The sequence below is a fragment of the Procambarus clarkii genome, chromosome 5 (assembly GCF_040958095.1).
Source record: "Procambarus clarkii isolate CNS0578487 chromosome 5, FALCON_Pclarkii_2.0, whole genome shotgun sequence".
In the NCBI taxonomy this organism is placed as follows: domain Eukaryota; kingdom Metazoa; phylum Arthropoda; class Malacostraca; order Decapoda; family Cambaridae; genus Procambarus; species Procambarus clarkii.
Genome location: NC_091154.1, coordinates 4916975 through 4942292, shown reverse-complemented (window position 1 = coordinate 4942292; position 25318 = coordinate 4916975). Strand labels below are relative to the sequence as shown.

General features: G+C 46.4%; 2 protein-coding genes across 2 annotated transcripts in view; one reads left to right on the top strand and one right to left on the bottom strand.

The window, feature by feature from the left end:
* The window catches only part of Fak (protein tyrosine kinase 2 Fak), a 258873-nt gene extending 247695 nt beyond the window's left edge, over positions 1–11178 (bottom strand). The window contains exon 1 of the mRNA XM_069338791.1: positions 11047–11178. The gene's annotated coding sequence lies outside the window, so the exon portion shown is untranslated. The remainder of the gene's footprint in view (positions 1–11046) is intronic.
* On the top strand, positions 3928–16556 carry LOC123766859 (mucin-22-like). The gene is made up of 3 exons (XM_069305332.1): positions 3928–4442; positions 13612–13693; positions 14244–16556. Exons 1-3 carry the CDS (start codon positions 3928–3930, stop codon positions 16554–16556), a joined length of 2910 nt encoding a protein of 969 aa, XP_069161433.1.
* The last annotated feature ends 8762 nt before the right edge of the window (positions 16557–25318 follow it).

Below are 25318 nucleotides of genomic sequence, written 5' to 3'. Positions count from 1 at the left end.
AAACCATTAACTTTTGGAGTTATACATTTGTTGTGTATAAATTTTGTACGTATTTGGATGGCCATATTGAAAAAATCTTTTACAGTAAACTCAAACAATATTTTGCAGTGAGAAAAGTGAACGTTATATGCCATTCTGTGACCATAATGAATAAAATAACATTTGGTGACATTTTAATATTTTTAAAGCTAATTAAAAATTTTGACATTTTTTTTTTTTTTTTTTTTTTTTTTTTTTTGAGATATATACAAGAGTTGTTACATTCTTGTACATTCTTTTAACCTTTTTCTGTTCAAGGTATGATGTTAATCCATTAGGAATAGTAGGAGCATTTACCAATGAGATGCTGTTCACAAAAAAATTAAGTGTGTTTGAGGATGTTTTGCTGCACCGCCACCAGGCCATGTAAACTTGGAAGCAACGATGTATACAGGAATGCGATGTATCTTCAGGAATCTGTACCCCAGCTGATTGACAGTTGAGAGGCGGGACCAAAGAGCCAAAGCTCAACCCCCGCAAGCACAATTAGGTAAGTCGAGAACAATAATGAATGCAGAACAGTTTGTTACCATATCACACATGTTTGTTATGCATGCTAAGTACAGAATATACTGTAGAGTACTACTAAACTTTAGTAACAAGAGGCTAGTACTGTCAGGCAGATGAGGAAGCAAGACGCAAGATGATAATGAAGAAGAGGAGGGGGGAAAGAAAGGGGGGGGGGAAAGGATGAGGGGATAGGATGAGGGGGAGGATGAGGGGAAGAGTTATACTGGTGACTGTGATCTGTGGCCAAGAGGCAGAAGAGGTGTGTTCTAGTGTGACATATGAGAGCAGGGAGCCAAGGAACAGGAACACAAAAGGTGGAGATTGGAAACATAAAACATAATGTTGTAACTAAAAACTAAAGTAACCTGTGCCAAGATTAATAATAACAAGACAAAACCAATCAAATATAAAATTACTATCTGCCAAACTGCCAAAAAGTACATTGCTATACTGTACCTTTGCCATATACTTAGTTTGAAAATTCTTACTGAAAAACATTCAGTAAGAATGAATGTTCTTGAATGAAGGAATGAATAAGAGTTGAATATTCTCTTAAGCTCGGCGCTTGTAAAAATACTCTCCTCTTTTTATAATTTGCAGTAGACAAGGATGTATTCATAATTTATACAGTACCTGTCTGACCAGTGCAAGAGTATGCAGCACCAGCATGGAGCCCCATCTCAAAAAAAAAAAATACAAAGATTGACAAAAACATCGGAATGTTTCCTTCAAGACTGATAGTGTCCCAAAAGTTAAGGAATTAACTTACATGAATAGACCAAAGGAAAATTTTACGACCCTAGAAGAAAAGTGAAATATAATGGACACGATTCAGATATAGAAAATACTCAGGGGTACCAATACACTGTAGATACAACCAGAATACTAAGACTGTTCAGTATTGTAATTAGATAAAACACATGGAAGCTAGATATTATAGATGAGTCACAAGAAATGAGGAAATACTTCATTGTAAAGATGGTAAGCAAGAAGAATGAACTATGTACAAGTGAATATAAGCTATGCCATCCAACCATAGTTTCCTAAGTAAATACAAGTAAGAACAAAGGGGGGGACAATAGTCACATCACTAGAAGACCAACAAGTATAAAGAGAGTCAGGGCCCCAAGAGCTAAAGCTCAGTCCTGCTGTGTTAAGTACTGCTAAGCTAACCTCTGGGCTTCCAGCAGGGCTATATTTATTAACATATCTAGTCAAGCTACGCCCAGCTGCCTGCTGGCCATACGCATGCCCTCGTACACACGACAGTCGGCCCAGGATGTTGCTATCTTACACAAAAATATATCAGATAATGCTTAATAACAGTTTCCTGTTACAATGTAAACAACAATAATTAGTTTGGTATTCCAGTGAGCTTATTATGCTGATTTATTCTATACTGTACTTCTGGGGAGCTGAGAGAGAACTCGATCAACATCAAAGGCCCAAGATTTTTCAACACTCCCGCTACACATAAGGGCCACTACTGACGGCCTCTTATGGTGTTTTAAGAGAGAACTCGATAAACACCTCCAAAGGATACCTGATCAACCAGGCTATGATTCTTACATCAGGCTGCAAGCAGCCACATCCAACAGCCTGGTTGACCAAACCACCAATCAGGAGGCCCGGTCAGAAACCAGGAGAAACCAGGTCAGAAACCAGGCCACGGGGACGTTGATCCTCGGAATCACCACAAGGAATAGCTAAACAAGTATTTTGAAACAAAATAAGAGACTGTGGCTAGAGGAATGTCTCCAAACATGGCTATTGCTCCAGTACTGGCACATTACAATAGAACTGACACATTATAAATTGATCAGTCCTGTCAGTGCTGTAATAAAATCAGCAGTGAAAACATGCAGAGTAGCAGCACAACACACTCTACTATACTGTACTCCTACTTTACAGTTTTGTATTTCCAATGTACAGTACTATACTGTACTCTTCCCAATATAAAAAGCTTAAACTAATCATGCCAAATATTCCATCACTCTCTTCTTGCTACCACTTTCTAACTTCTTTCTTTCTTTATTTATCATAAACACCCCACACACGTTCACACTACTGGAACATGCAACGGTTGTATGGTGCCCATATCTTAAGAAGCACATCAACATGATGTATGGTGTCCATATCTTGAGAAGCACATCAACATGGTGTATGAGACCGCCATTGGCCAGACCAAGAATTCCCAGGAACAAATTCTGGATATCCTGCGGAAGCAGATATTATCAGGTCCAGAAAGCCATAGCCTGGAGCAAGGTGATACAGCAAGTGCTGTCCAAGTAAATGACAGCAGACACAATGATACCATCACATCAGAGCATGCTAGCACACACTATGATATCATAACACAAGTGTGTGCAGCAACACCGGACCATGCAACAGCACTGGTGCACACGGCAACAACCCCAATGAACAAAGCAACATCAGTGTGCACAGCAACACCAGTGCACACTACCGCAGGTCTGCATGGAATACATAACACAAGTGAACATAACGGACATAGCGCATCTGATGACAACCAACCTCATGATGGATAATCACATTCAAGAACATCTCACTATACTACAGTGGAACTGCAACGGAGTCCGCAATAGAATTAATGACATCATGCAGTATGTCCGTGAACACCAAACTGTCGTCATAGTGCTACAGGAGACCCTGGTAGGTACGTCAACCCAAGATTCAACGGTTATCTCAAGTTCTCACTGCCCGCTGGGAAAAGAAAATGGGGTCTCATCACTTTTGTTAACAACAACATTCCCGCACAGATTATTGATGACCTCCACATGGGGGGATGAGTATGAATCACTAGAGGTAACCCTTTACTTAAACAGTAATGCCCTACATATAATCAACCTATATGTGCCACAGACTAAACTTGACCTTGACACACTACCTGAATTTGTTAATGAGAAACCTACCCTGCTAGTTGGTAACCTTAAATGCCAGGCACCCACACTTTGGTGCCAACTGTCATCAGCCCAATGTCAATGGACGGAAACTGTCACTTTATATTAGGGGAAGTGAAAACCTCAGGGTCCTGAGTGATGAACAGCCAACTCACCTCAGAGGAGGAAGATTGGACTATGCTCTTCTGCCAAATGCACAGGACATGGATGCCAGTACACACATAGCACACAGCTTATGAAGTGACCACTGGGCACTGATTACCACCGTTGACATACGCAAGAGGAGGAAAGAGACAAATAAAAGAAAAAGGTTATCACCTAGACCAGATATGAGGCCACGCTTCATAAACAGGATGAATAACTGGTTCACGGAATACCAAATCCCAGAAGACACTGATAAATTTGTTGATGATCTTAATACAGTAACCAAATTGATAGCTGAATTCGAGATCTGCACCATATGACTGGGCGATGTAACCTTCAGAAGAAAATAAAATGGTATGAGAACGATTACATAAAGATGCTCAATGAAAATGTAAGGGACACGAGTAGAGAGTACCGGAGACATCCCACTGAGAGCAACCAAGAGCTGCTTAAAACTGTGTGTCAAGTAGCCAGGGAAGAGAAACATCTACAAGACAAGTGCATCTACAAGACAAGGGCAAAAATTCAGATAACTAAGGGGGGCAGAACCCGGCGTTTGGCTCACAAAGACCCCAAGGGTAGGGCTGAGGAACTAATTCACAAGTGGAGTGATGCAGCATCCTCCTCCTCCCTCCCTGCAGAAATTAGCAAGGAACAGCTCCTGCAGCATAATGACAGGAGAACTAAGGTTAAGAAGAGCACAGACTCATCATCACTGGATGATGAGTATGGGGAACCAATCACAGCCCAGGAAGTAAGGGAGGCTATGAAAAAGGGTAAAAGTACTGCACCTGGTGAGGATGGAGTCACCTACGACATACTTAATGCACTGTGTGGTGTCTGGGAATCCACTACTCCACCTGTTTTAATAAATCATTCCTAAGAGGAGTGTTGCCCACACAAAGGAAACACTCAATAATCGTTCCAATACCAAAGCCCAATGACCCTGGCAATTACAGAAGTATCAGTCTCAGGTCATGCACTTGCAAGATGCTTGAAAGAATCATTCTAAACTGACTGTTGCACAAAATATGAAGGCAAGGGGAGGGGGTCAACGGATTTGTTAAAGGACGGAGCACAGCAAATTGTATAGTTAATTACCTGGCTAATGGCAAAGTTAGATACTCTGTATTTGTTGACGTCAAAGGAGCTTAACAAAGCACAAGGGATTCTGATCCTGGATGAGCTTGCATGCATGGGTGTCAAGGGGGGACTCATGAAATGGATTGAAGACTACCTCACAGGGAGGAAAGCCAAGATCTGCTTCAATGGAGCAGTTTCAAGAACAATGAATATGGAACTCGGTACCCCCCCAAGGCGGAGTCTTAAGCCCCCACACTATTCAATGTACTTATGAACACCATTGCAAATATTGATTCTCCGGAAGGGATGCAACAAGTGGGGTATGCAGATGATGTCCTAATACAAGCCCCATCATTGGGAAAAATTAAACAGTCCATTGAACTCCTTGGAAGGAAATGTGTTGAGCTCGGTTTCACTCTCTCCACAAACAAGACAGAAGCATACTCTCATCACCAGCGGGGAGAAAATGAAGAACTACAAATTAATGGTGAAACGCTTGAATGGGTTGACCACTATCGGTACCTTGGTGTTATTGTCAGCTTAACAAAGGGAAGAAAGAGGAGCTCAACCAGCTCATAGGAACATGCAAAAGTCAACTCAGGGCACTGAAAGCTATGACCTGGAATGGACATGGAGCCTCTATTGCCGTGCTTAAAATGATGTACACAGCCTATGTGCATTCTGTCATAGACTATGCCTCACCAGTTTTGTGCACCTACTCCCAAAGCAATATGAAAAGGCTCAAAAGAATACAAAATGAAGCCATGCCAATCATTCTTGGAGTTCAAGAACTGCCAAAACGTCTAATCTATGAGAGGCGTTGTCCCTCTCCAGTGTTAAAAGCAGAAATAAGGAACTGAATGCTAAGCTTGCAATTAGGATAGCCAGAGATCCCTATTACAATGATATTGCTAAGAAAAAACTGAGTTCTGTGCTGCTAACAGGAGGAAACAGGAGAAGCAAAAAATGGCATCACAGATCAGTCTGCAACCTCAAAGAACATCACCTGCTTGAGCAAGCCCGTGAGCTCATGCCTGTAGAGAGGTTACCTCCCTGGCAGGATGACTCATGCAGGATTATCATCAATGAAATGGCAACGAAAAAATCCAACATGATACCACAAGAAATGAGGCACAAGTATCTCAAGGAAATTTATAAAGAAGCCGGAAATGAACTACAGTAAATCAAATCTACACTGATGGGTCATCTAATCCAGTCAATGGCAGGGCTGGTGCAGCATACACTGTAATTAAGGATAATGCTTTTTAACACAGAAATGAAGAAAAAGCGCGAATTGGTGCTATGCCTCTTCAACACAAGCAGAGCTAACTGCCATTGTTATGGCGTTAAGATTCCTTGAACGAAACACTAATGGAGCAGTGATCTGCACTGATTTAAAAGCAGCACTGCAAAGCCCAAGTAAAAATCGGGCAGAAAATCTTGCAATAGTCGCTGAAATTAAGAGAGCTGAAAGGGTACTAACCAACCAGGAAAGAGTCACCAAGCTTCTGTGGATCCCCTGCCATGTTGGAATATGTGGAAATGAACAAGCAGATGTGCTGGCTGCTGAAGGAGACCATATTGAATACTTCATACCCAAGACTCTTCTACAAATTAGAGGTATTGTCAGGCAACATCACCGTGACAAGGTAACTGAGGAAAGGAGGATAGAAGCACAAATCAGTGAATCTGTACGATGGTACAGCATGGTTGCAGCTAGCAATTCCAGTCATTATGGACAAGGAGGAGAAGGACGCGGGAGAGAATCAATAATAGGGAGAATCTGTCTTGGATACAAATATCCATGGTGATTTGGAATGGAAACAACAGTTGATCAGCGGTGTTGCAGAATCTGTGATGAAAGTGATGGACATCACCTTGACCACTATCTATGTGAATGTGAACACCTGGGGGACACTAGAAATATGTGTAGAATAATAAACCCCACATTGCTTGAGTTAGGAAAACACTATTTGTCAAATTGACAGATGTTAATCTTCTTGTTTGAGGAGCTGTTCACTTGAGACAGTTAAGCAAGTCCAAGCTGTGTCTGAGTACAAGTGACAGGATGAACAACCCAGCGGGTATTCTTCCTATTGGGGAGTGTTGCACATGCTGCTGTGGTGGTGTGTCCACTCACAGGATGAGTGGCGCTGCCCAATAAACTCGCCCCTCAGAGCAAAAAAAAAAAAAAAAAATGGTGTATGGTGCCTATATCTTAAGAAGCACATCAACAAACTAGAAAATGTGCAGAGACATGCCACTAAATGGCTCCCAGAAGATGAAGACAAGAGCTACAAGGAGAGGTTAGAGGCATTAAATATGCCAAAACTAGAAAATAGAACAAAAAGTGGTGATATGATCACTATGTACAAAATAGTAACAGGAATTGACAAAATTGATAGGGAAGAATTCCCAAGACCTGGAACTTCACAAGCAAGAGGTCATAGATTTAAACTAAGCAAAGCTGCCGATGAAATATAAGAAAATTCACTTTTGCAAACAGAGTGATAGACTTTTGGAACAAGTTAGGTGAGATGGTGGTGGAGGCCAAAACCGTCGGTAGTTTCATAGCATTATACGACAAAGAGCACTGGGAAGACGGGACACCACGAGCGTAGCTCTCATTCTGTAACTATACTTAGGTAATTACACACACACACCCCCACCTACACACAGACCCACCCACTGCCTAATCAACATCACCATATCTAAGGGCTTCAACATCTTTTTAACATGTGCATAATAATAAGATCCAATAACATCCAATATACTGTAATTTAAAAACATACAGTATTTAAACATGAAAGGAATTTTACAGAAACCCATTAGGATAAATATTATAATCTTAAGATTTCCACGATGGAACCAGGGAGCCCTGAACATTGTTCTGGGGGCCTGACCTGTGACCCTAAATACCTCAAGGATGGCTTGGGGTTCTTCCTGGTCCTAAAGCCTCAAGATTCATAGTTGTCACATGTTCCATTTACACTCTTTAATATATTAGTACAATACTGCATGAATTAAATAGTCAGAAAGAGAAAAAATGTGCATAAACATGCCACATTTGATAACCAGTGTGTGAATACGTCAGATGTCAGCCCACGGGGTGCTGCTTTCCTCAAATACTCTTGATAAATACTTATGTCAAACAGTCTTAAAGCATTACAAGAATGGCTTTACAAGAATGTTATTACTGTGCTATGTATCCTCACAATCCCAATGTATCTTCTTGTATATATATATATATATATATATATATATATATATATATATATATATATATAAATACATTAAACATCCACTATTACAGACAATATAACTGACATCTTCACACAAATGACAACATAGTAGTGTAAATGCAGCTATAGGTAAAATGTACCTATTTTTTATATTATGGAACAGGCTGCTGGTATACCTTTCCCAGTATGTGAAACCAACCAAAATATTTGGAGATATTCAATGGAGGTCTCCAGGACAAGGCAGCACGAGAGCGTACCTGAGGCATACCTGGAGTACCTGGAGAAGCTTTCGGGAGTTCTTCTGCTTCCCAAGCCCAGCCTGAGGCCAGACTTGAAGAGCAAGGAGCAGCTCCACTCTCAGGATGCATGACAAAATAGGAAGCTTATTTGACCTCAAAATGACACAAATGCACATTTGCAAACAGCTCATACCTACTAAAGCTTTAAGGATGGTGCTTTAGCTCTTGGGCCATGCCTCTCTAATGGAATGACTCACAACTGCTTTGTTTCTTATCCACTTCAAAAACTACAGTAGAAATTGTCTTATTTTCCCATAGCAGCATAACATCACCAATGATAATGAAATCTACACAAAGCAAGTAACATACCAAATGCTGCTAGTGTGGAGATAATCGTATTCTCTCCGACAAGGTGTACACATTGATAATACCCCACACACACACACCGTCTCCTGTACAATGCAAGAAGTGCCGGACCAACTGGACTGTGGGGGCATATGTGGGCCTGCAGGCCACTCCAAGCAACAGCCTGGTGGACCAAGTTATCACTAGTCGAGCCTGGCTCAGGGAGTAGATGAACTCCCAGAACCCTCTCCAGGTAGTGCTCCAGGTCAGTAATCTACTATCACGGGAGACACCAAGCTGCTGTTTCACACTGTACCAACCCATCTAGGCAAGTACCTATATGGTGCCAAAACTCCAGCATAGACACCCGTATCACAATATTAATTAACAAAAAAAAAAAGCATGAAGCATGTAATCTCTGCAGGAAACAGTCCACAACACTGTCCCTGTAGCCACGGCAGCCGTGGAGGTACACGCCGACTGGACCACACCCCCCCCCCCATCCTCTGAGCTCCACACACTCCCCATCCTCTGAGCCCCCACACCCCCATTCTCTAAGCCCCCACACCCCCATCCTTTGAGCCCCACACACACACCCCATCCTCTGAGCCCCACACCCCCCATCCTCTGAGCCCCACACCCCCCCTCCTCCATCCTCTGAGCCCCACACCCCCCCCCCATCCTCTGAGCCCCACACCCCCATCCTCCATCCTCTGAGCTCCACACACCCCCCATCCTCTGAGCCCCACACCCCCCATCCTCTGAGCCCCACACACCCCCATCCTCTGAGCCCCACACCCCCCATCCTCTGAGCCCCACACCCCCCATCCTCCATCCTCTGAGCCCCACACCCCCCCATCCTCTGAGCCCCACACCCCCCCATTCTCTGAGCCCCACACACCCCCCATCCTCTGAGCCCCCCCCCATCCTCTGAGCCCTACACCCCCCCCCATCCTCTGAGTCCCACACCCCCCATCCTCCATCCTCTGAGCCCCACACCACCCCATCCTCTGAGCCCCACAACCCCCCCCATCCTCTGAGCCCCACACCCCCCCATCCTCTGAGCCCCACACACTCCCCATCCTCTGAGCCCCATACCCCCATCCTCTGAGCTCCACACACCCCCCCCCCATCCTCTGAGCCCCACACCCCCCCCCCCATCCTCTGAGCCCCACACCCCCCCATCCTTTGAGCCCCACACCCCCCCATCCTCCATCTTCTGAGCCCCACACACTCCCCATCCTCTGAGCCCCACACACACCCCCCATCCTCTGAGCCCCCACACCCCCATCCTCTGAGCCCCACACCCCCCCCCCATCCTCTGAGCCCCACACACCCCCATCCTCTGAGCCCCCACACACCCCCATCCTCTGAGCCACCACACCCCCCATCCTCTGAGCCCCACACCCCCCCCACACCCCTGGCCAAAACCTCTCCCCCAACAGGAAAAACCACACCCCTCCCCCAGGACACAAGCCCCTCCCCCCCCCCTTACAGTGCAGATTCTGAGGATCACTGTCCCTGAGGCCCGGTCTCTGATGAACACAACCCCCCCCCACCAAGACAAAAAACACACAATGTACACAAACCCCGCCCATGACAACAACAACCCCTCACAACAACAACAACAACCCCTCACAACAACAACAACAACCCCTCACAACAACAACAACCCCTCACAACAACAACAACCCCTCACAACAACAACAACAACCCCTCACAACAACAACAACAACCCCTCACAACAACAACAACCCCTCACAACAACAACAACCCCTCACAACAACAACAACCCCTCACAACAACAACAACCCCTCACAACAACAACAACAACAACCCCTAACAACAACAACAACCTCTCACAACAACAACAACCCCTCACAACAACAACAACAACAACCCCTAACAACAACAACAACCCCTCACAACAACAACAACCCCTCACAACAACAACAACAACCCCTCACAACAACAACAACAACCCCTCACAACAACAACCCCTCACAACAACAACAACCCCTCACAACAACAACAACAACAACCCCTCACAACAACAACAACCCCTCACAACAACAACAACCCCTCACAACAACAACAACAACCCCTCACAACAACAACAACAACAACCCCTCACAACAACAACAACCCCTCACAACAACAACCCCTCACAACAACAACAACAACAACCCCTAAAAACAACAACACCCCAAATAATCAACAAACACAAATCTGAGTGTACGTATGAGCTGCTCGCCCCCCCCCCCCTCATACCCCCACAACCCCTCCCCAGACCCCACACCCTCACAACCCCTCCCCAGGCCATACACACCCCCACAACACCTCCCCAGGTCCCACACCCCCACAACCCCTCCCCAGGCCCCACAACCCCACAACCCCCTCATAACAACACATAAGACACGGTGTGTATGGAGGAGCAACAATCGATGACTGCAGTTCTCCCTGGCCTCTCCCTGCTCCCTCACCTCTCCCTGGCCCTCACCTCACCCTGCCTCACCCCCACCTCACCTCAGGCCGCCTCGCTCCCTCATCACCTCCTCCTCACGCCACAAAAACCGCCCCAAAATGAGGAATAAATTTGTGAGTGTCTGAGAGACGCCGCCGAGGTAAACACTGCGGTGCTGCCATCTGTTGGTGGCGCCTGGCACTACGTCCCTCCTGTGTCACCCTGTGTCACCCTTGTTGGTGGCGCCTGGCACTACGTCCCTCCTGTGTCACCCTGTGTCACCCTTGTTGGTGGCGCCTGGCACTACGTCCCTCCTGTGTCACCCTTGTTGGTGGCGCCTGGCACTACGTCCCTCCTGTGTCACCCTTGTTGGTGGCGCCTGGCACCACGTCCCTCCTGTGTCACCCTGTGTCACCCTTGTTGGTGGCGCCTGGCACTACGTCCCTCATGTGTCACCCTTGTTGGTGGTGCCTGGCACTACGTCCCTCCTGTGTCACCCTGTGTCACCCTTGTTGGTGGCACCTGGCACTACGTCCCTCCTGTGTCACCCTGTGTCACCCTTGTTGGTGGCGCCTGGCACTACGTCCCTCCTGTGTCACCCTTGTTGGTGGCGCCTGGCACTACGTCCCTCCTGTGTCACCCTTGTTGGTGGCGCCTGGCACTACCTCTCTTCTGTGTCACCCTGTGTCACCCTTGTTGGTGGCACCTGGCACTACCTCTCTTCTGTGTCACCCTTGTTTGTGGCGCCTGCATTAACCCAGACGTCTAGAAATCACTATAGAATGCTGGATCAGGACATGGCCCCAAATGATTTTCTTTATTATTATTATTAATATTAATAAACCCCATGGACTCTCCTACCCGCTGATGCCCTAACCACAAATACAACACCTGAGGATGTTAGCGTTAACGGTGGGTGCAGCACTTCCCGCGGTGTAGTGGTAAGACACTCGCCTGGCGTTCCGCGAGCGCTTTGTCCTGGGATCGAATCCTGGCCGGGGAGGATTTACTGGGAGCAAATCCTTAACTGTAGCCTCTGTTTACCCAACAATAAAATGAGTTCCTGGTTGTTAAACGATTTGGCCCGGGGAACATAGGATTAAGGACCTGCCCGAAACGCCTCGCGTACTAGTGGCTGTACAAGAATGTAAGAACTCTTGTATAAATAAATAAATAGTAGTTGTGGCTATAGACATAGTGTGTACCTCTGTAGACGCCTAACATCCTGTTTGTAACTCGTCTTGTATGTGTGTACTTTTACTGGATTAACCCCTGCACTGCGCACCTGTTTTTGACAAAAAAAATTTATAGTGCAATTATAAGAACATATTTCTGATCAGGGAGAAAAAAGACGCCAGCAGTATGGGGGCTTATTTATTAAGCAGTAGAATACAAGTAAGTAAATTTCTGTAGAACATGTAAATGGGGCGGCTATAGGCGAGTACCTGACAAATGCTATAACATATACGTGGCTAAGTCTAAGTACAGCTAAATAAAAAAATATAAAAAATTAAAATGTTTATTCAGGTAAAGTACATACATACAAGGTGTGACACAAACATTGATGGATTTATAGATAGAGCTAGTACATACAATGCCTAAAGCCACTATGACGCAAAGCGTTTCGGGCAGGAAAAACACTAAATACTAAAACTTAATACTAATTGAGATTAAAGTATAAATTGTGTTGAGAAAATATAAAAATAAAAATGGGGGGGGGGGGAACATGGCAGAAAAATAGCAAATAAACAATTTGATCGACAAACATCATTGTTAAAAATAAGAGACATGTGTTAACATTTAGGGGTGAGGTAGGTTACAGGGAGTTAATTAGGTAGTGCTTAGTATTTATCTTAAACTTGATATGACTATGAATAATATAAACTTAATATGAACACCCGTAGTAACATTTAACAAAGTATGCTTATAGCCAAATAACAAGAAAAATCAAAATCTGCAGAACACCAAATAAGCTTATTGTCTAGGAGTAAAGTATAAGTCAAATGTATAACATAAGTGAAATAGACAATCAGGACATGTAAAGTAAATATAATGGGAGTAAACAACGTAACATTTAATAATGAAGACTGGCTAAGAGACCAGATAAGACAATGTTAAACCCAATAGTTGTGTTAATACGGAAATTAATCAATGCGTGCGGAATTTACATAGAGACTGGGAAATGCCTGATGTTAAATTGGAGGAGAAATTAACTCAGGCCATGAGACCGTGCCGCCAAGGAGTAAGGATATAAGAATTCCCGGACTAAAGGTAGAGCTTACTAGTACCTAGAATGCCGGCCTGTGCTCCCTGCACAGCGCCTGTTGAACGCGCTGCGCAAGTGTCTTTTTCCCCATCAGAAACCCTTCGCTTTCCCATGTAAAGCAGTGGCCATTTTTTGTTCTTTTTATAAATGTTCGGAGAGTGTTAATGTCAAAATATTTCCAAACTCAACTATTTTCATTTCAAAACAAAAAGATGAAAACATTAAAAAAATAACTAAAATATAACGTAATTAAAAAAAAACGGACTACTCTCAAAACGTCATTTGTTGGCCGGCGCAGTTAAATCAATTAACCATTTGATTTGGTTTTGAGTTTAAGAATCCTAATAAAATTAATTCTCAGGAGCAAAATAGGACCTTCGACAAGTCGCCGGCGTCTTGTGCACGTCGAAGCCACTCGGGAGATTGAGGCCCTCAGGCGGCAGGTAAATTTTGGTAATATGAATATAAACAATGAATTGTTAAGGGTATTAGATAATTGTTAATGTCCCCCATAGTTGACAGTACACTTTCTTTAAAGGAATCAATAGTAGAAAACGGACCCAGTTGATACATCATTGAAGGTACACTGTACTAGATATATGCTTAGATTTTTATTATTTGTTTATATATATATATACAAGAGTTGTTACATGGTTGTTAAGCCACCAGCACGCACAGCGCTTCGGGAAGGGCATTTTATTTTTTGTTAATGTGCTTCCTGATTGTGAGGTTATGGGGATTGAATACATTCCCTTGACCTGCATCAACCACTTGTGAAGGTATGAGGGTCCCTGTACTACAGTCGGGTTCCTTCTCGACTTACAATTGAGAACGTTCGAATCCCGCCCGTGCAAAAATGGTTGAGCGTGTTTCCTATCACCTCATGCACCTGTTCACCTAGCAGTAAATAAGAGCCTCAACTTCAGCACCCACATACAACACATTTATTTATTTTTTTATATTTTTTACTTATTTATTTATATATACGAGAAGGTACATTGGGGGTCAACAGAGTCCTCTAGCACACAGAGCGTTCCGGGCAAGTCCACTAGCACACAGAGCGTTCCGGGCAAGTCCACTAGCACACAGAGCGTTCCGGGCAAGTCCACTAGCACACAGAGCGTTCCGGGCAAGTCCACTAGCACACAGAGCGTTCCGGGCAAGTCCACTAGCACACAGAGCGTTCCGGGCAAGTCCACTAGCACACAGAGCGTTCCGGGCAAGTCCACTAGCACACAGAGCGTTCCGGGCAAGTCCACTAGCACACAGAGCGTTCCGGGCAAGTCCACTAGCACACAGAGCGTTCCGGGCAAGTCCACTAGCACACAGAGCGTTCCGGGCAAGTCCACTAGCACACAGAGCGTTCCGGGCAAGTCCACTAGCACACAGAGCGTTCCGGGCAAGTCCACTAGCACACAGAGCGTTCCGGGCAAGTCCACTAGCACACAGAGCGTTCCGGGCAAGTCCACTAGCACACAGAGCGTTCCGGGCAAGTCCACTAGCACACAGAGCGTTCCGGGCAAGTCCACTAGCACACAGAGCGTTCCGGGCAAGTCCACTAGCACACAGAGCGTTCCGGGCAAGTCCACTAGCACACAGAGCGTTCCGGGCAAGTCCACTAGCACACAGAGCGTTCCGGGCAAGTCCTCTAGCACACAGAGCGTTCCGGGCAAGTCCACTAGCACACAGAGCGTTCCGGGCAAGTCCTCTAGCACACAGAGCGTTCCGGGCAAGTCCACTAGCACACAGAGCGTTCCGGGCAAGTCCACTAGCACACAGAGCGTTCCGGGCAAGTCCACTAGCACACAGAGCGTTCCGGGCAAGTCCACTAGCACACAGAGCGTTCCGGGCAAGTCCACTAGCACACAGAGCGTTCCGGGCAAGTCCACTAGCACACAGAGCGTTCCGGGCAAGTCCACTAGCACACAGAGCGTTCCGGGCAAGTCCACTAGCACACAGAGCGTTCCGGGCAAGTCCACTAGCACACAGAGCGTTCCGGGCAAGTCCACTAGCACACAGAGCGTTCCGGGCAAGTCCACTAGCACACAGAGCGTTCCGGGCAAGTCCACTAGCACACAGAGCGTTCCGGGCAAGTCCACTAGCACACAGAGCGTTCCGGGCAAGTCCACTAGCACACAGAGCGTTCCGGGCAAGTCCACTAGCACACAGAGCGTTCCGGGCAAGTCCACTAGCACACAGAGCGTTCCGGGCAAGTCCACTAGCACACAGAGCGTTCCGGGCAAGTCCACTAGCACACAGAGCGTTCCGGGCAAGTCCACTAGCACACAGAGCGTTCCGGGCAAGTCCACTAGCACACAGAGCGTTCCGGGCAAGTCCACTAGCACACAGAGCGTTCCGGGCAAGTCCACTAGCACACAGAGCGTTCCGGGCAAGTCCACTAGCACACAGAGCGTTCCGGGCAAGTCCACTAGCACACAGAGCGTTCCGGGCAAGTCCACTAGCACACAGAGCGTTCCGGGCAAGTCCACTAGCACACAGAGCGTTCCGGGCAAGTCCACTAGCACACAGAGCGTTCCGGGCAAGTCCACTAGCACACAGAGCGTTCCTGGCAAGTCCACTAGCACACAGAGCGTTCCGGGCAAGTCCACTAGCACACAGAGCGTTCCGGGCAAGTCCACTAGCACACAGAGCGTTCCGGGCAAGTTCACTAGCACACAGAGCGTTCCGGGCAAGTCCACTAGCACACAGAGCGTTCCGGGCAAGTCCACTAGCACACAGAGCGTTCCGGGCAAGTCCACTAGCACACAGAGCGTTCCTGGCAAGTCCACTAGCACACAGAGCGTTCCGGGCAAGTCCACTAGCACACAGAGCGTTCCGGGCAAGTCCACTAGCACACAGAGCGTTCCGGGCAAGTCCACTAGCACACAGAGCGTTCCGGGCAAGTCCACTAGCACACAGAGCGTTCCGGGCAAGTCCACTAGCACACACAGCGTTCCGGGCAAGTCCACTAGCACACAGAGCGTTCCGGGCAAGTCCACTAGCACACACAGCGTTCCGGGCAAGTCCACTAGCACACAGAGCGTTCCGGGCAAGTCCACTAGCACACAGAGCGTTCCGGGCAAGTCCATTAGCACACAGAGCGTTCCGGGCAAGTCCACTAGCACACAGAGCGTTCCGGGCAAGTCCACTAGCACACAGAGCGTTCCGGGCAAGTCCACTAGCACACAGCGCGTTCCGGGCAAGTCCACTAGCACACAGCGCGTTCCGGGCAAGTCCACTAGCACACAGAGCGTTCCGGGCAAGTCCACTAGCACACAGAGCGTTCCGGGCAAGTCCTTAATCTGACCTTAAAGCAAGTCCTTAAACTGACCTTAAAGCAAGTCCTTAAACTGACCTTATAGCAAGTCCTTAAACTGACCTTATAGCAAGTCCTTAAACTGACCTTAAAGCAAGTCCTTAAACTGACCTTATAGCAAGTCCTTAAACTGACCTTATAGCAAGTCCTTAAACTGACCTTATAGCAAGTCCTTAAACTGACCTTATAGCAAGTCCTTAATCTGACCTTAAAACAAGTCCTTAAACTGACCTTAAAGCAAGTCCTTAAACTGACCTTAAAGCAAGTCCTTAAACTGACCTTAAAGCAAGTCCTTAAACTGACCTTAAAGCAAGTCCTTAAACTGACCTTAAAGCAAGTCCTTAAACTGACCTTAAAGCAAGTCCTTAATCTGACCTTAAAGCAAGTCCTTAAACTGACCTTAAAGCAAGTCCTTAAACTGACCTTAAAGCAAGTCCTTAAACTGACCTTAAAGCAAGTCCTTAAACTGACCTTAAAGCAAGTCCTTAAACTGACCTTAAAGCAAGTCCTTAAACTGACCTTATAGCAAGTCCTTAAACTGACCTTAAAGCAAGTCCTTAAACTGACCTTAAAGCAAGTCCTTAAATTGACCTTAAAGCAAGTCCTTAAACTGACCTTAAAGCAAGTCCTTAAACTGACCTTATAGCAAGTCCTGAAACTGACCTTAAAGCAAGTCCTTAAACTGATCATTTGTAGATAATTAACAGTAAAATTCTCAACAAAATGTTTACAGGTACTTTACAGCTTTACAAGTATAAATGGTTTTAAGTAGAATAAATACAGTAACATTGAAAAAGAAAAAAACAAAGTTTACAGGAACGTTGCAAGAATTTTTGACACAAAAGCAGATCAGAATAACACAATAATAACAATAGACAATAATGAACAAGGGTTAATACGTACAGTTAGGAAAACATCTCAGGGTTATACAATGATTCACTGAAGCATTATATGAGGATCATTACAAGGAATAATGCTATAGAATATGCACTCAATACAACAACCATGATATCAGATGCTATATGAAACCTTGGGGGGGTGAGAGTGTTCCTAGGGGGGTGAGAGTGTTCCTAGGGGGGTGAGAGTGTTCCTAGGGGGGTGAGAGTGTTCCTAGGGGGGTGAGAGTGTTCCTAGGGGGGTGAGAGTGTTCCTAGGGGGGTGAGAGTGTTCCTAGGGGGGTGAGAGTGTTCCTAGGGGGGTGAGAGTGTTCCTAGGGGGGTGAGAGTGTTCCTAGGGGGGTGAGAGTGTTCCTAGGGGGGTGAGAGTGTTCCTAGGGGGGTGAGAGTGTTCCTAGGGGGGTGAGAGTGTTCCTAGGGGGGGTGAGAGTGTTCCTAGGGGGGGTGAGAGTGTTCCTAGGGGGGGTGAGAGTGTTCCTAGGGGGGTGAGAGTGTTCCTAGGGGGGTGAGAGTGTTCCTAGGGGGGTGAGAGTGTTCCTAGGGGGGTGAGTGTTCCTAGGGGGGTGAGTGTTCCTAGGGGGGTGAGTGTTCCTAGGGGGGTGAGTGTTCCTAGGGGGGTGAGTGTTCCTAGGGGGGTGAGTGTTCCTAGGGGGGGGTGAGAGTGTTCCTAGGGGGGGTGAGAGTGTTCCTAGGGGGGTGAGAGTGTTCCTAGGGGGAGTGAGAGTGTTCCTAGGGGGAGTGAGAGTGTTCCTAGGGGGGGTGAGAGTGTTCCTAGGGGGAGTGAGAGTGTTCCTAGGGGGGTGAGAGTGTTCCTAGGGGGGGTGAGAGTGTTCCTAGGGGGAGTGAGAGTGTTCCTAGGGGGGGGTGAGAGTGTTCCTAGGGGGAGTGAGAGTGTTCCTAGGGGGGGTGAGAGTGTTCCTAGGGGGAGTGAGAGTGTTCCTAGGGGGGGGTGAGAGTGTTCCTAGGGGAGGTGAGAGTGTTCCTAGGGGGGGTGAGAGTGTTCCTAGGGGGGGTGAGAGTGTTCCTAGGGGGGTGAGAGTGTTCCTAGGGGGGGTGAGAGTGTTCCTAGGGGGGGTGAGAGTGTTCCTAGGGGGTGAGAGTGTTCCTTGGGGGTGAGAGTGTTCCTAGGGGGGTGAGAGTGTTCCTAGGGGGGTGAGAGTGTTCCTAGGGGGGTGAGAGTGTTCCTAGGGGGGTGAGAGTGTTCCTAGGGGGAGTGAGTGATTGTGCTCACAACAAATCACAGAGACCTCAGGAATTAGTTTAACATGTGACTGTCAGTATCGTCAGTTCCATGAAGCGAAGCTGCCGGGGCCCAGGAGCTGAGATCGGACTCAACGTGCACATCTAGGTGAGCACATTAATGTGAGCAAACAGCCATTACCTGTGGTTGCGTTGTTCCGCCGTTGGCAACTTCCCTCAACTTATCGTAATGGACCATTACCAGCACGTTAATAGACAGTTATAATGTACGACACTTGTTGAGGTCTTGTTTACTGTGTACCCTTGTCAGTCTCCCTCCCCATCACCCCTTCCCCGTGACGCACGCACGCACGCTCACACACACACACACACACCTGAAAAGAGAGCTGACAGCAGCAAATGAGGAGATTAGAGCCCTCAAAGAGAATGGTATCGAGGCTGAGACTCAGAAAATCATCCAGGGAGAAGGTGGTAATAGTTTTTTGGATGAGAATGCCACAATAAAAGCAACATTTGCAGAAATGCTAAAAAAAAATAATTCTGAAGTAATGACTGCAGTGATGGAGGTGGCCATGAAAGCACCCACCTCACAGGAGGCGGCACGCTCCACTAGCCAACTGCTGGAAAGGAACAGATCAGTGGTTGCTGTGGGTATTAAAGAGCACGAAGGCTCTAATAGGACAGAGCGGAATGACAAGGACAAAGCAGCAGTGAATGAAGTACTGAAGGCACTAGACATGGAAGGGGCTGAGCATAGCATTGAGAAGGTTTTCAGGCTAGGTTGGTACAACAAAGACCGAGACCGAATGATAAATATAGTGTTTGCAAACGAGAGCACAAAGGAGAAGATCCTATCAAGGAAGAGCTCCCTGAAAAACGTGGGAAAATTAATAAATGTATTCCTCCAGAGAGACATGACAAGGGAGGAGAGAGCCGTGGCGACAGAAGCAAGGAAGAGGCGCAGGGCAAGAGGGGAAAACCAGGAAGTCACAGCTCCCAACACAACACCCCCAGAGGCGAGGGGGGAACCCACAACCAGCTACCCAGTAACACCAGAAGGGAGGACAACCCCGCCTCCCTCCTCTGCATAGTAACCCCCCTTACCCCTAACCCTCCCTGCCCCCACTCAAATGTTCAGCCAAATCTCCAATCCCCACCCTTCTACCCCTCCCCTCCTCCCGCCGAGTCCTCCCTCCCCTCTCACCCCATACCCTCCCTGTCCCTTCCCCTTCACTAGATCCCCCGCCCCTCATCCCAGTATCCTCTGAGACCCTGTTATCCACCTCACAGGTCCTCACACCCATGGAACAGCCTCCCCCACCAGCAGAACACTCACCAAGGAGGCGATTTGAGAAGGGACAGAAGAAAGTGAGCTTCAAGGCAATGTACACAAACATAGATGGGATTATAAATAAAACAAGTGAACTTGGAGAATGGGCACTAGAAGAAAACCCAGACATAATAGCCCTCACAGAAACAAAGCTAACGAAAACGATAACAAATGCAGTGTTCCCACAGGACTATTATGTTATAAGGAAAGAGAGGGAAGGAAGAGGTGGGGGTGGTGTAGCTCTGCTGGTAAGACAAGGCTGGGATTTTGAGGAGATGGTTGTTCAGGGATGTGAAGGTTTCAGTGACTACATAACAGGTACAATAACAACGGGAGGGAAAAAAAATTATAGTCGTAGTCATATATAATCCACCACCAAATGACAGAAGACCCAGACAGGAATATGATAGAAACAACATGGCCACCATTAACATAATAGAGAGAGCAGCTTCTGTTGCTAGCAGGAATGGATCTGGACTACTAATTATGGGAGATTTCAACCATGGGAAGATAGATTGGGAGAACAGAGACCCGCATGGAGGACCAGAAACATGGAGAGCTAAGCTGCTGGACGTGGCAACAAGAAACTTTCTAAGCCAGCACATCAAGGAACCAACAAGAATGAGAGGAGAAGATGAACCAGCAATGCTTGATTTGATATTTACCCTAAATGAGTGGGATATAAGGGAAGTTAAGATGGAAGCGCCCTTGGGAATGAGTGACCACAGTGTATTGAACTTTGAGTACCTAGTACCTGGTAGAGCTAGGAATTATCTCCCCCAAAAAAGAACTAGGAATCAAATGGCTGGCATACCGAAAGGGGAATTATGAACAGATGAGAAGTTTCCTAAGTGAAATACTTTGGGACACAGACCTCAGAGATAAGTCTGTACAGGGTATGATGGACTATGTTACCCAAAAGTGTCAGGTGGCAGTAAACAGGTTCATCCCGGCCCAAAGGGAGACATCCGAGAAGCAACAGAAGAATCCATGGTATAATAGGGCATGTATGGAAGCGAAGAAACTGAACAAAAGGGCGTGGAGGACCTTCCGGAATAACAGAACACCAGAAAGCAGAGAGAGATACCAGAGAGCCAGGAATGAGTACGTCAGGGTGAGAAGAGAAGCAGAGAAAAGTTTTGAAAATGATATAGCAAACAAAGCCAAGACCGAACCAAAGCTACTCCACAGTCACATCAGAAGGAAAACAGTGAAAGAACAAGTATTGAATCTTAGAACAGTCGAGGACAGGTATACAGAGAATGACAAAGAGGTGTGTGAAGAACTCAACAAGAGGTTCCATGAGGTCTTCACAATAGAACAAGGTGAGGTCACTGTGCTAGGAGAAAGGGAGGTAAACCAGGCAGCCTTGGAAGGGTTCAAAATTACAAGAGAGGAGGTCAAGAGACACCTGCTGGATCTGGATGTTAGAAAGGCTGTTGGTCCAGATGGGATCTCACCATGGATACTGAAAGAGTGTGCAGAGGCACTTTGCCTGCCACTCTCCATAGTGTATAGTAAGTCACTGGAGACGGGAGACCTACCAGAAATATGGAAGACGGCGAATGTGGTCCCAATATACAAAAAGGGCGACAGGCAAGAGGCACTGAACTACAGGCCAGTGTCCTTGACTTGTATACCATGCAAGGTGATGGAGAAGATCGTGAAAAAAAACCTGGTAACACATCTGGAGAGAAGGAACTTCGTGACAAATCGCCAACATGGGTTCAGGGAGGGTAAATCTTTCCTGACTGGCTTAATAGAATTCTACGACCAGGTGACAAAGATTAAGCAAGAAAGAGAGGGCTTGGCGGACTGCATTTTCTTGGATTGTCGGAAAGCCTTTGACACAGTACCGCATAAGAGGCTGGTACACAAGCTGGAGAGACAGGCAGGTGTAGCTGGTAAGGTGCTCCAGTGGATAAGGGAGTACCTAAGCAATAGGAAGCAGAGAGTTACAGTGAGGGGTGAGACCTCAGATTGGCGTGAAGTCACCAGTGGAGTCCCACAGGGCTCTGTACTCGGACCTATCCTGTTTCTGATATACGTAAATGATCTCCCAGAGGGTATAGACTCATTCCTCTCAATGTTTGCTGACGACGCCAAAATTATGAGACGGATTAAGACAGAGGAGGACAGCTTAAGACTTCAAGAAGACCTGGACAAGCTGCAGGAATGGTCGAACAAATGGCTGTTAGAGTTTAACCCAAGCAAATGTAATGCAATGAAGATAGGGGTAGGAAGCAGGAGACCAGATACAAGGTATCATTTGGGAGATGAAATACTTCAAGAGTCAGAGAGAGAGAAAGACCTGGGGGTTGATATCACGCTAGACCTGTCCCCTGAAGCTCATATCAAGAGGATAACATCAGCAGCATATGCCAGGTTGGCTAACATAAGAACGGCCTTTAGAAACTTGTGCAAGGAATGCTTCAGAACATTATATACCACATATGTCAGACCAATCCTGGAGTATGCGGCTCCAGCATGGAGTCCATATCTAGTCAAGCATAAGACTAAACTGGAAAAGGTTCAAAGATTTGCCACCAGACTAGTACCCGAGCCGAGAGGTATGAGCTACGAGGAAAGACTACGGGAATTAAACCTCAATTCGTTGGAAGACAGAAGAGTTAGGGGGGACATGATCACCACATTCAAGATTCTTAAGGGAATCGACAGGGTAGATAAAGACAGGCTATTTAACACAAGGGGCACACGCACAAGGGGACACAGGTGGAAACTGAGTGCCCAAATGAGCCAGAGAGATATTAGAAAGAACTTTTTTAGTGTCAGAGTGGTTGACAAATGGAATGCATTAGGAAGTGATGTGGTGGAGGCTGACTCCATACACAGTTTCAAGTGTAGATATGATAGAGCCCAATAGGCTCAGGAACCTGTACACCTGTTGATTGACGGTTGAGAGGCGGGACCAAAGAGCCAGAGCTCAACCCCCGCAAACACAACTAGGTGAGTACAACTAGGTGAGTACACACACACACACACACGTGTGTGTGTGTGTGTGTGTGTGTGTGTGTGTGTGTGTGTGTGTGTGAAATTGTTCACGACTTTTGTTAAGCCAAAGCTAGAATATGCAGCAGTTGTGTGGTGCCCATATCTTAAGAAGCACATCAAAAAACTGGAAAAGGTGCAAAGACATGCTACTAAGTGGCTCCCAGGACTGAAGGGCAAGAGCTACGAGGAGAGGTTAGAGGCATTAAATATGCCAAAACTAGTAGACAGAAGAAAAAGAGGTGATATGATCACTACATACAAAATAGTAACAGGAATTGATAAAATCGATAGGGAAGATTTCCTGAGACTTGGAACTTTAAGAACAAGAGGTCATAAATATAAACTAGCTAAACACAGATGCCGAAGAAATATATGAAAATTCACTTTCGCAAACAGAGTGGTAGACGGTTGGAACAAGTTAGGTGAGAAGGTGGTGGAGGCCAAGACCGTCAGTAGTTTGAAAGCGTTATATGACAGAGTGTTGGGAAGACGGGACACCACGAGCACAGCTCTCATCCTGTAACTACACTTAGGTAAAAAAAAAAAAAATTACACATCCATCCATCATATCCGTGCTGGATATGATGGATTATGTCACCGAGAAATGTCAGGAAGCCTTGAGACAGGTTTATCCCGGTCCAAAAGGAGACAAGCGAAAAACAACAGAAAAACCCCCTGGTTCCACCAGGAATGTAAGGTAGCGAAGCAACTGAGTAAAAGAACATGGAGAAACTACAGGAATAACAGAAGACCAGAGAGCAGGGAGAGATACCGGAGGGCCAGGAATGAGTACCTCAGAGTGAGAAGAGAAGCAGAGAGACAGTACGAAAATGACATCGCGAGTAAAGCCAAGACCCAACCAAAGCTGCTCCACAGCCACATCAGGAGGAAAACAGCAGTGAAGGAACAAGTGATGAAGCTGCGAAAGGCGAGAACAGATACACAGAGAACGACAAAGAGGTGTGTGAAGAACTCAACAAGAGATTCCAGGAGGTCTTCACAATAGAACAGGGAGAGGTCCCTGCACTTAACGAGGAGGCGGCAAACCGAACAACCTTGGAGGAAATTTACCTCACCAGTAAATTTACTGGTGAGGTAAATTTACCTCCAAGATTCCTTTTTCAGGTCAAAAGGAATCTGTTGGAGCTGAATGTGTCAAAGGCTGTTGAGCAAGACAGAATCTCACCATGGCTACTAAAGGAAGATGCAGAAGCACTAAGTGTGCCACTCTCTATGGTGTATAACAGGTCACTGGAAACAGGAGACTTACCAGAAAGTTGGAAGACAGCTAATGTAGTCTCAATTTACAAAAAGGGTGACAGGCAAGAGACACTGAACTACAGACCAGTTTCCCTAACTTGTACACCATGCAAGGTGATGGAGAAGATCGTGAAGAAAAGGCTCGTAGAGCATCTGGAGGGAAACAGCTTTGTAACGCACCACCAACATGGGTTCAGAGATGGTAAATCGTGCCTCACAGGCCTAATAGAATTCTATGACCAAGCAACACAAATTAGGCAGGAAAGAGAAGGGTGGGCAGACTGCATTTTCTTGGACTGTCAGAAAGCCTTTGACACAGTACCCCATAAAAGACTGTTACAAAAGTTGGAGCAGCAGGCAGGAGTAAAAGGTAAGGTGTTCCAGTGGATAAGGGAGTATCTAAGCAATAGGAAACATCGAGTGACTGTGAGGAAGGAGACCTCAGAGTGGCGAGATGTCACCAGCGGAGTCCCACAGGGCTCAGTACCTGGACCCATCCTGTTTCAAATATATGTGAACGATCTTCCGGAGGGTATAGACTCATTCCTCTCAATGTTTGCTGATGATGCAAAAATTATGAGAAGAATCAAAACAGATGAAGATAGACAGACTACAGATACGAATAACCTGGACAAACTGAAGGAATGGTCTAGAAAATGGCTACTAAAGTTCAACTCAGGAAAGTGTAAAGTAATGAAATTAGGCTAAGGGAGCAGAAGGCTGAACACAAGGTACCATCTGGGAGGTGAAATCTCGCAAGAGTCAAATAGAGAGAAAAATCTGGGGGTCGATATCACGCCGAACCTGTCCCCAGAGGCCCACATCAAAAGAATATCATCAGCGGCATATGCTAGACTGGCCAATATAAGAACTGCCTTTAGAAACTTGTGTAAGGAATCGTTCAGGACCCTGTATACCACTTATGTCAGACCAATCCTGGAGTATGCAGCTCCAGCCTGGAGTCCATACCTAGTTAAACAAAAGACAAAGTTAGAGAAGAGTCAGCAGTATGCCACCAGACTGGTCCCGGAACTGAGAAGTTTGAGCTACGAGG

Bases quoted from the DNA above. Each gene is read 5' to 3' on its own strand.
- LOC123766859 (XM_069305332.1), top strand. From the start codon at position 3,928: ATGACTGGGCGATGTAACCTTCAGAAGAAAATAAAATGGTATGAGAAC. The intron at 4,443-13,611 runs GTGTGGTGTCTG...ATTAATTCTCAG, and splicing joins TACGACATACTTAATGCACT to GAGCAAAATAGGACCTTCGA. The intron at 13,694-14,243 runs GTAAATTTTGGT...ATATACGAGAAG, and splicing joins TTGAGGCCCTCAGGCGGCAG to GTACATTGGGGGTCAACAGA.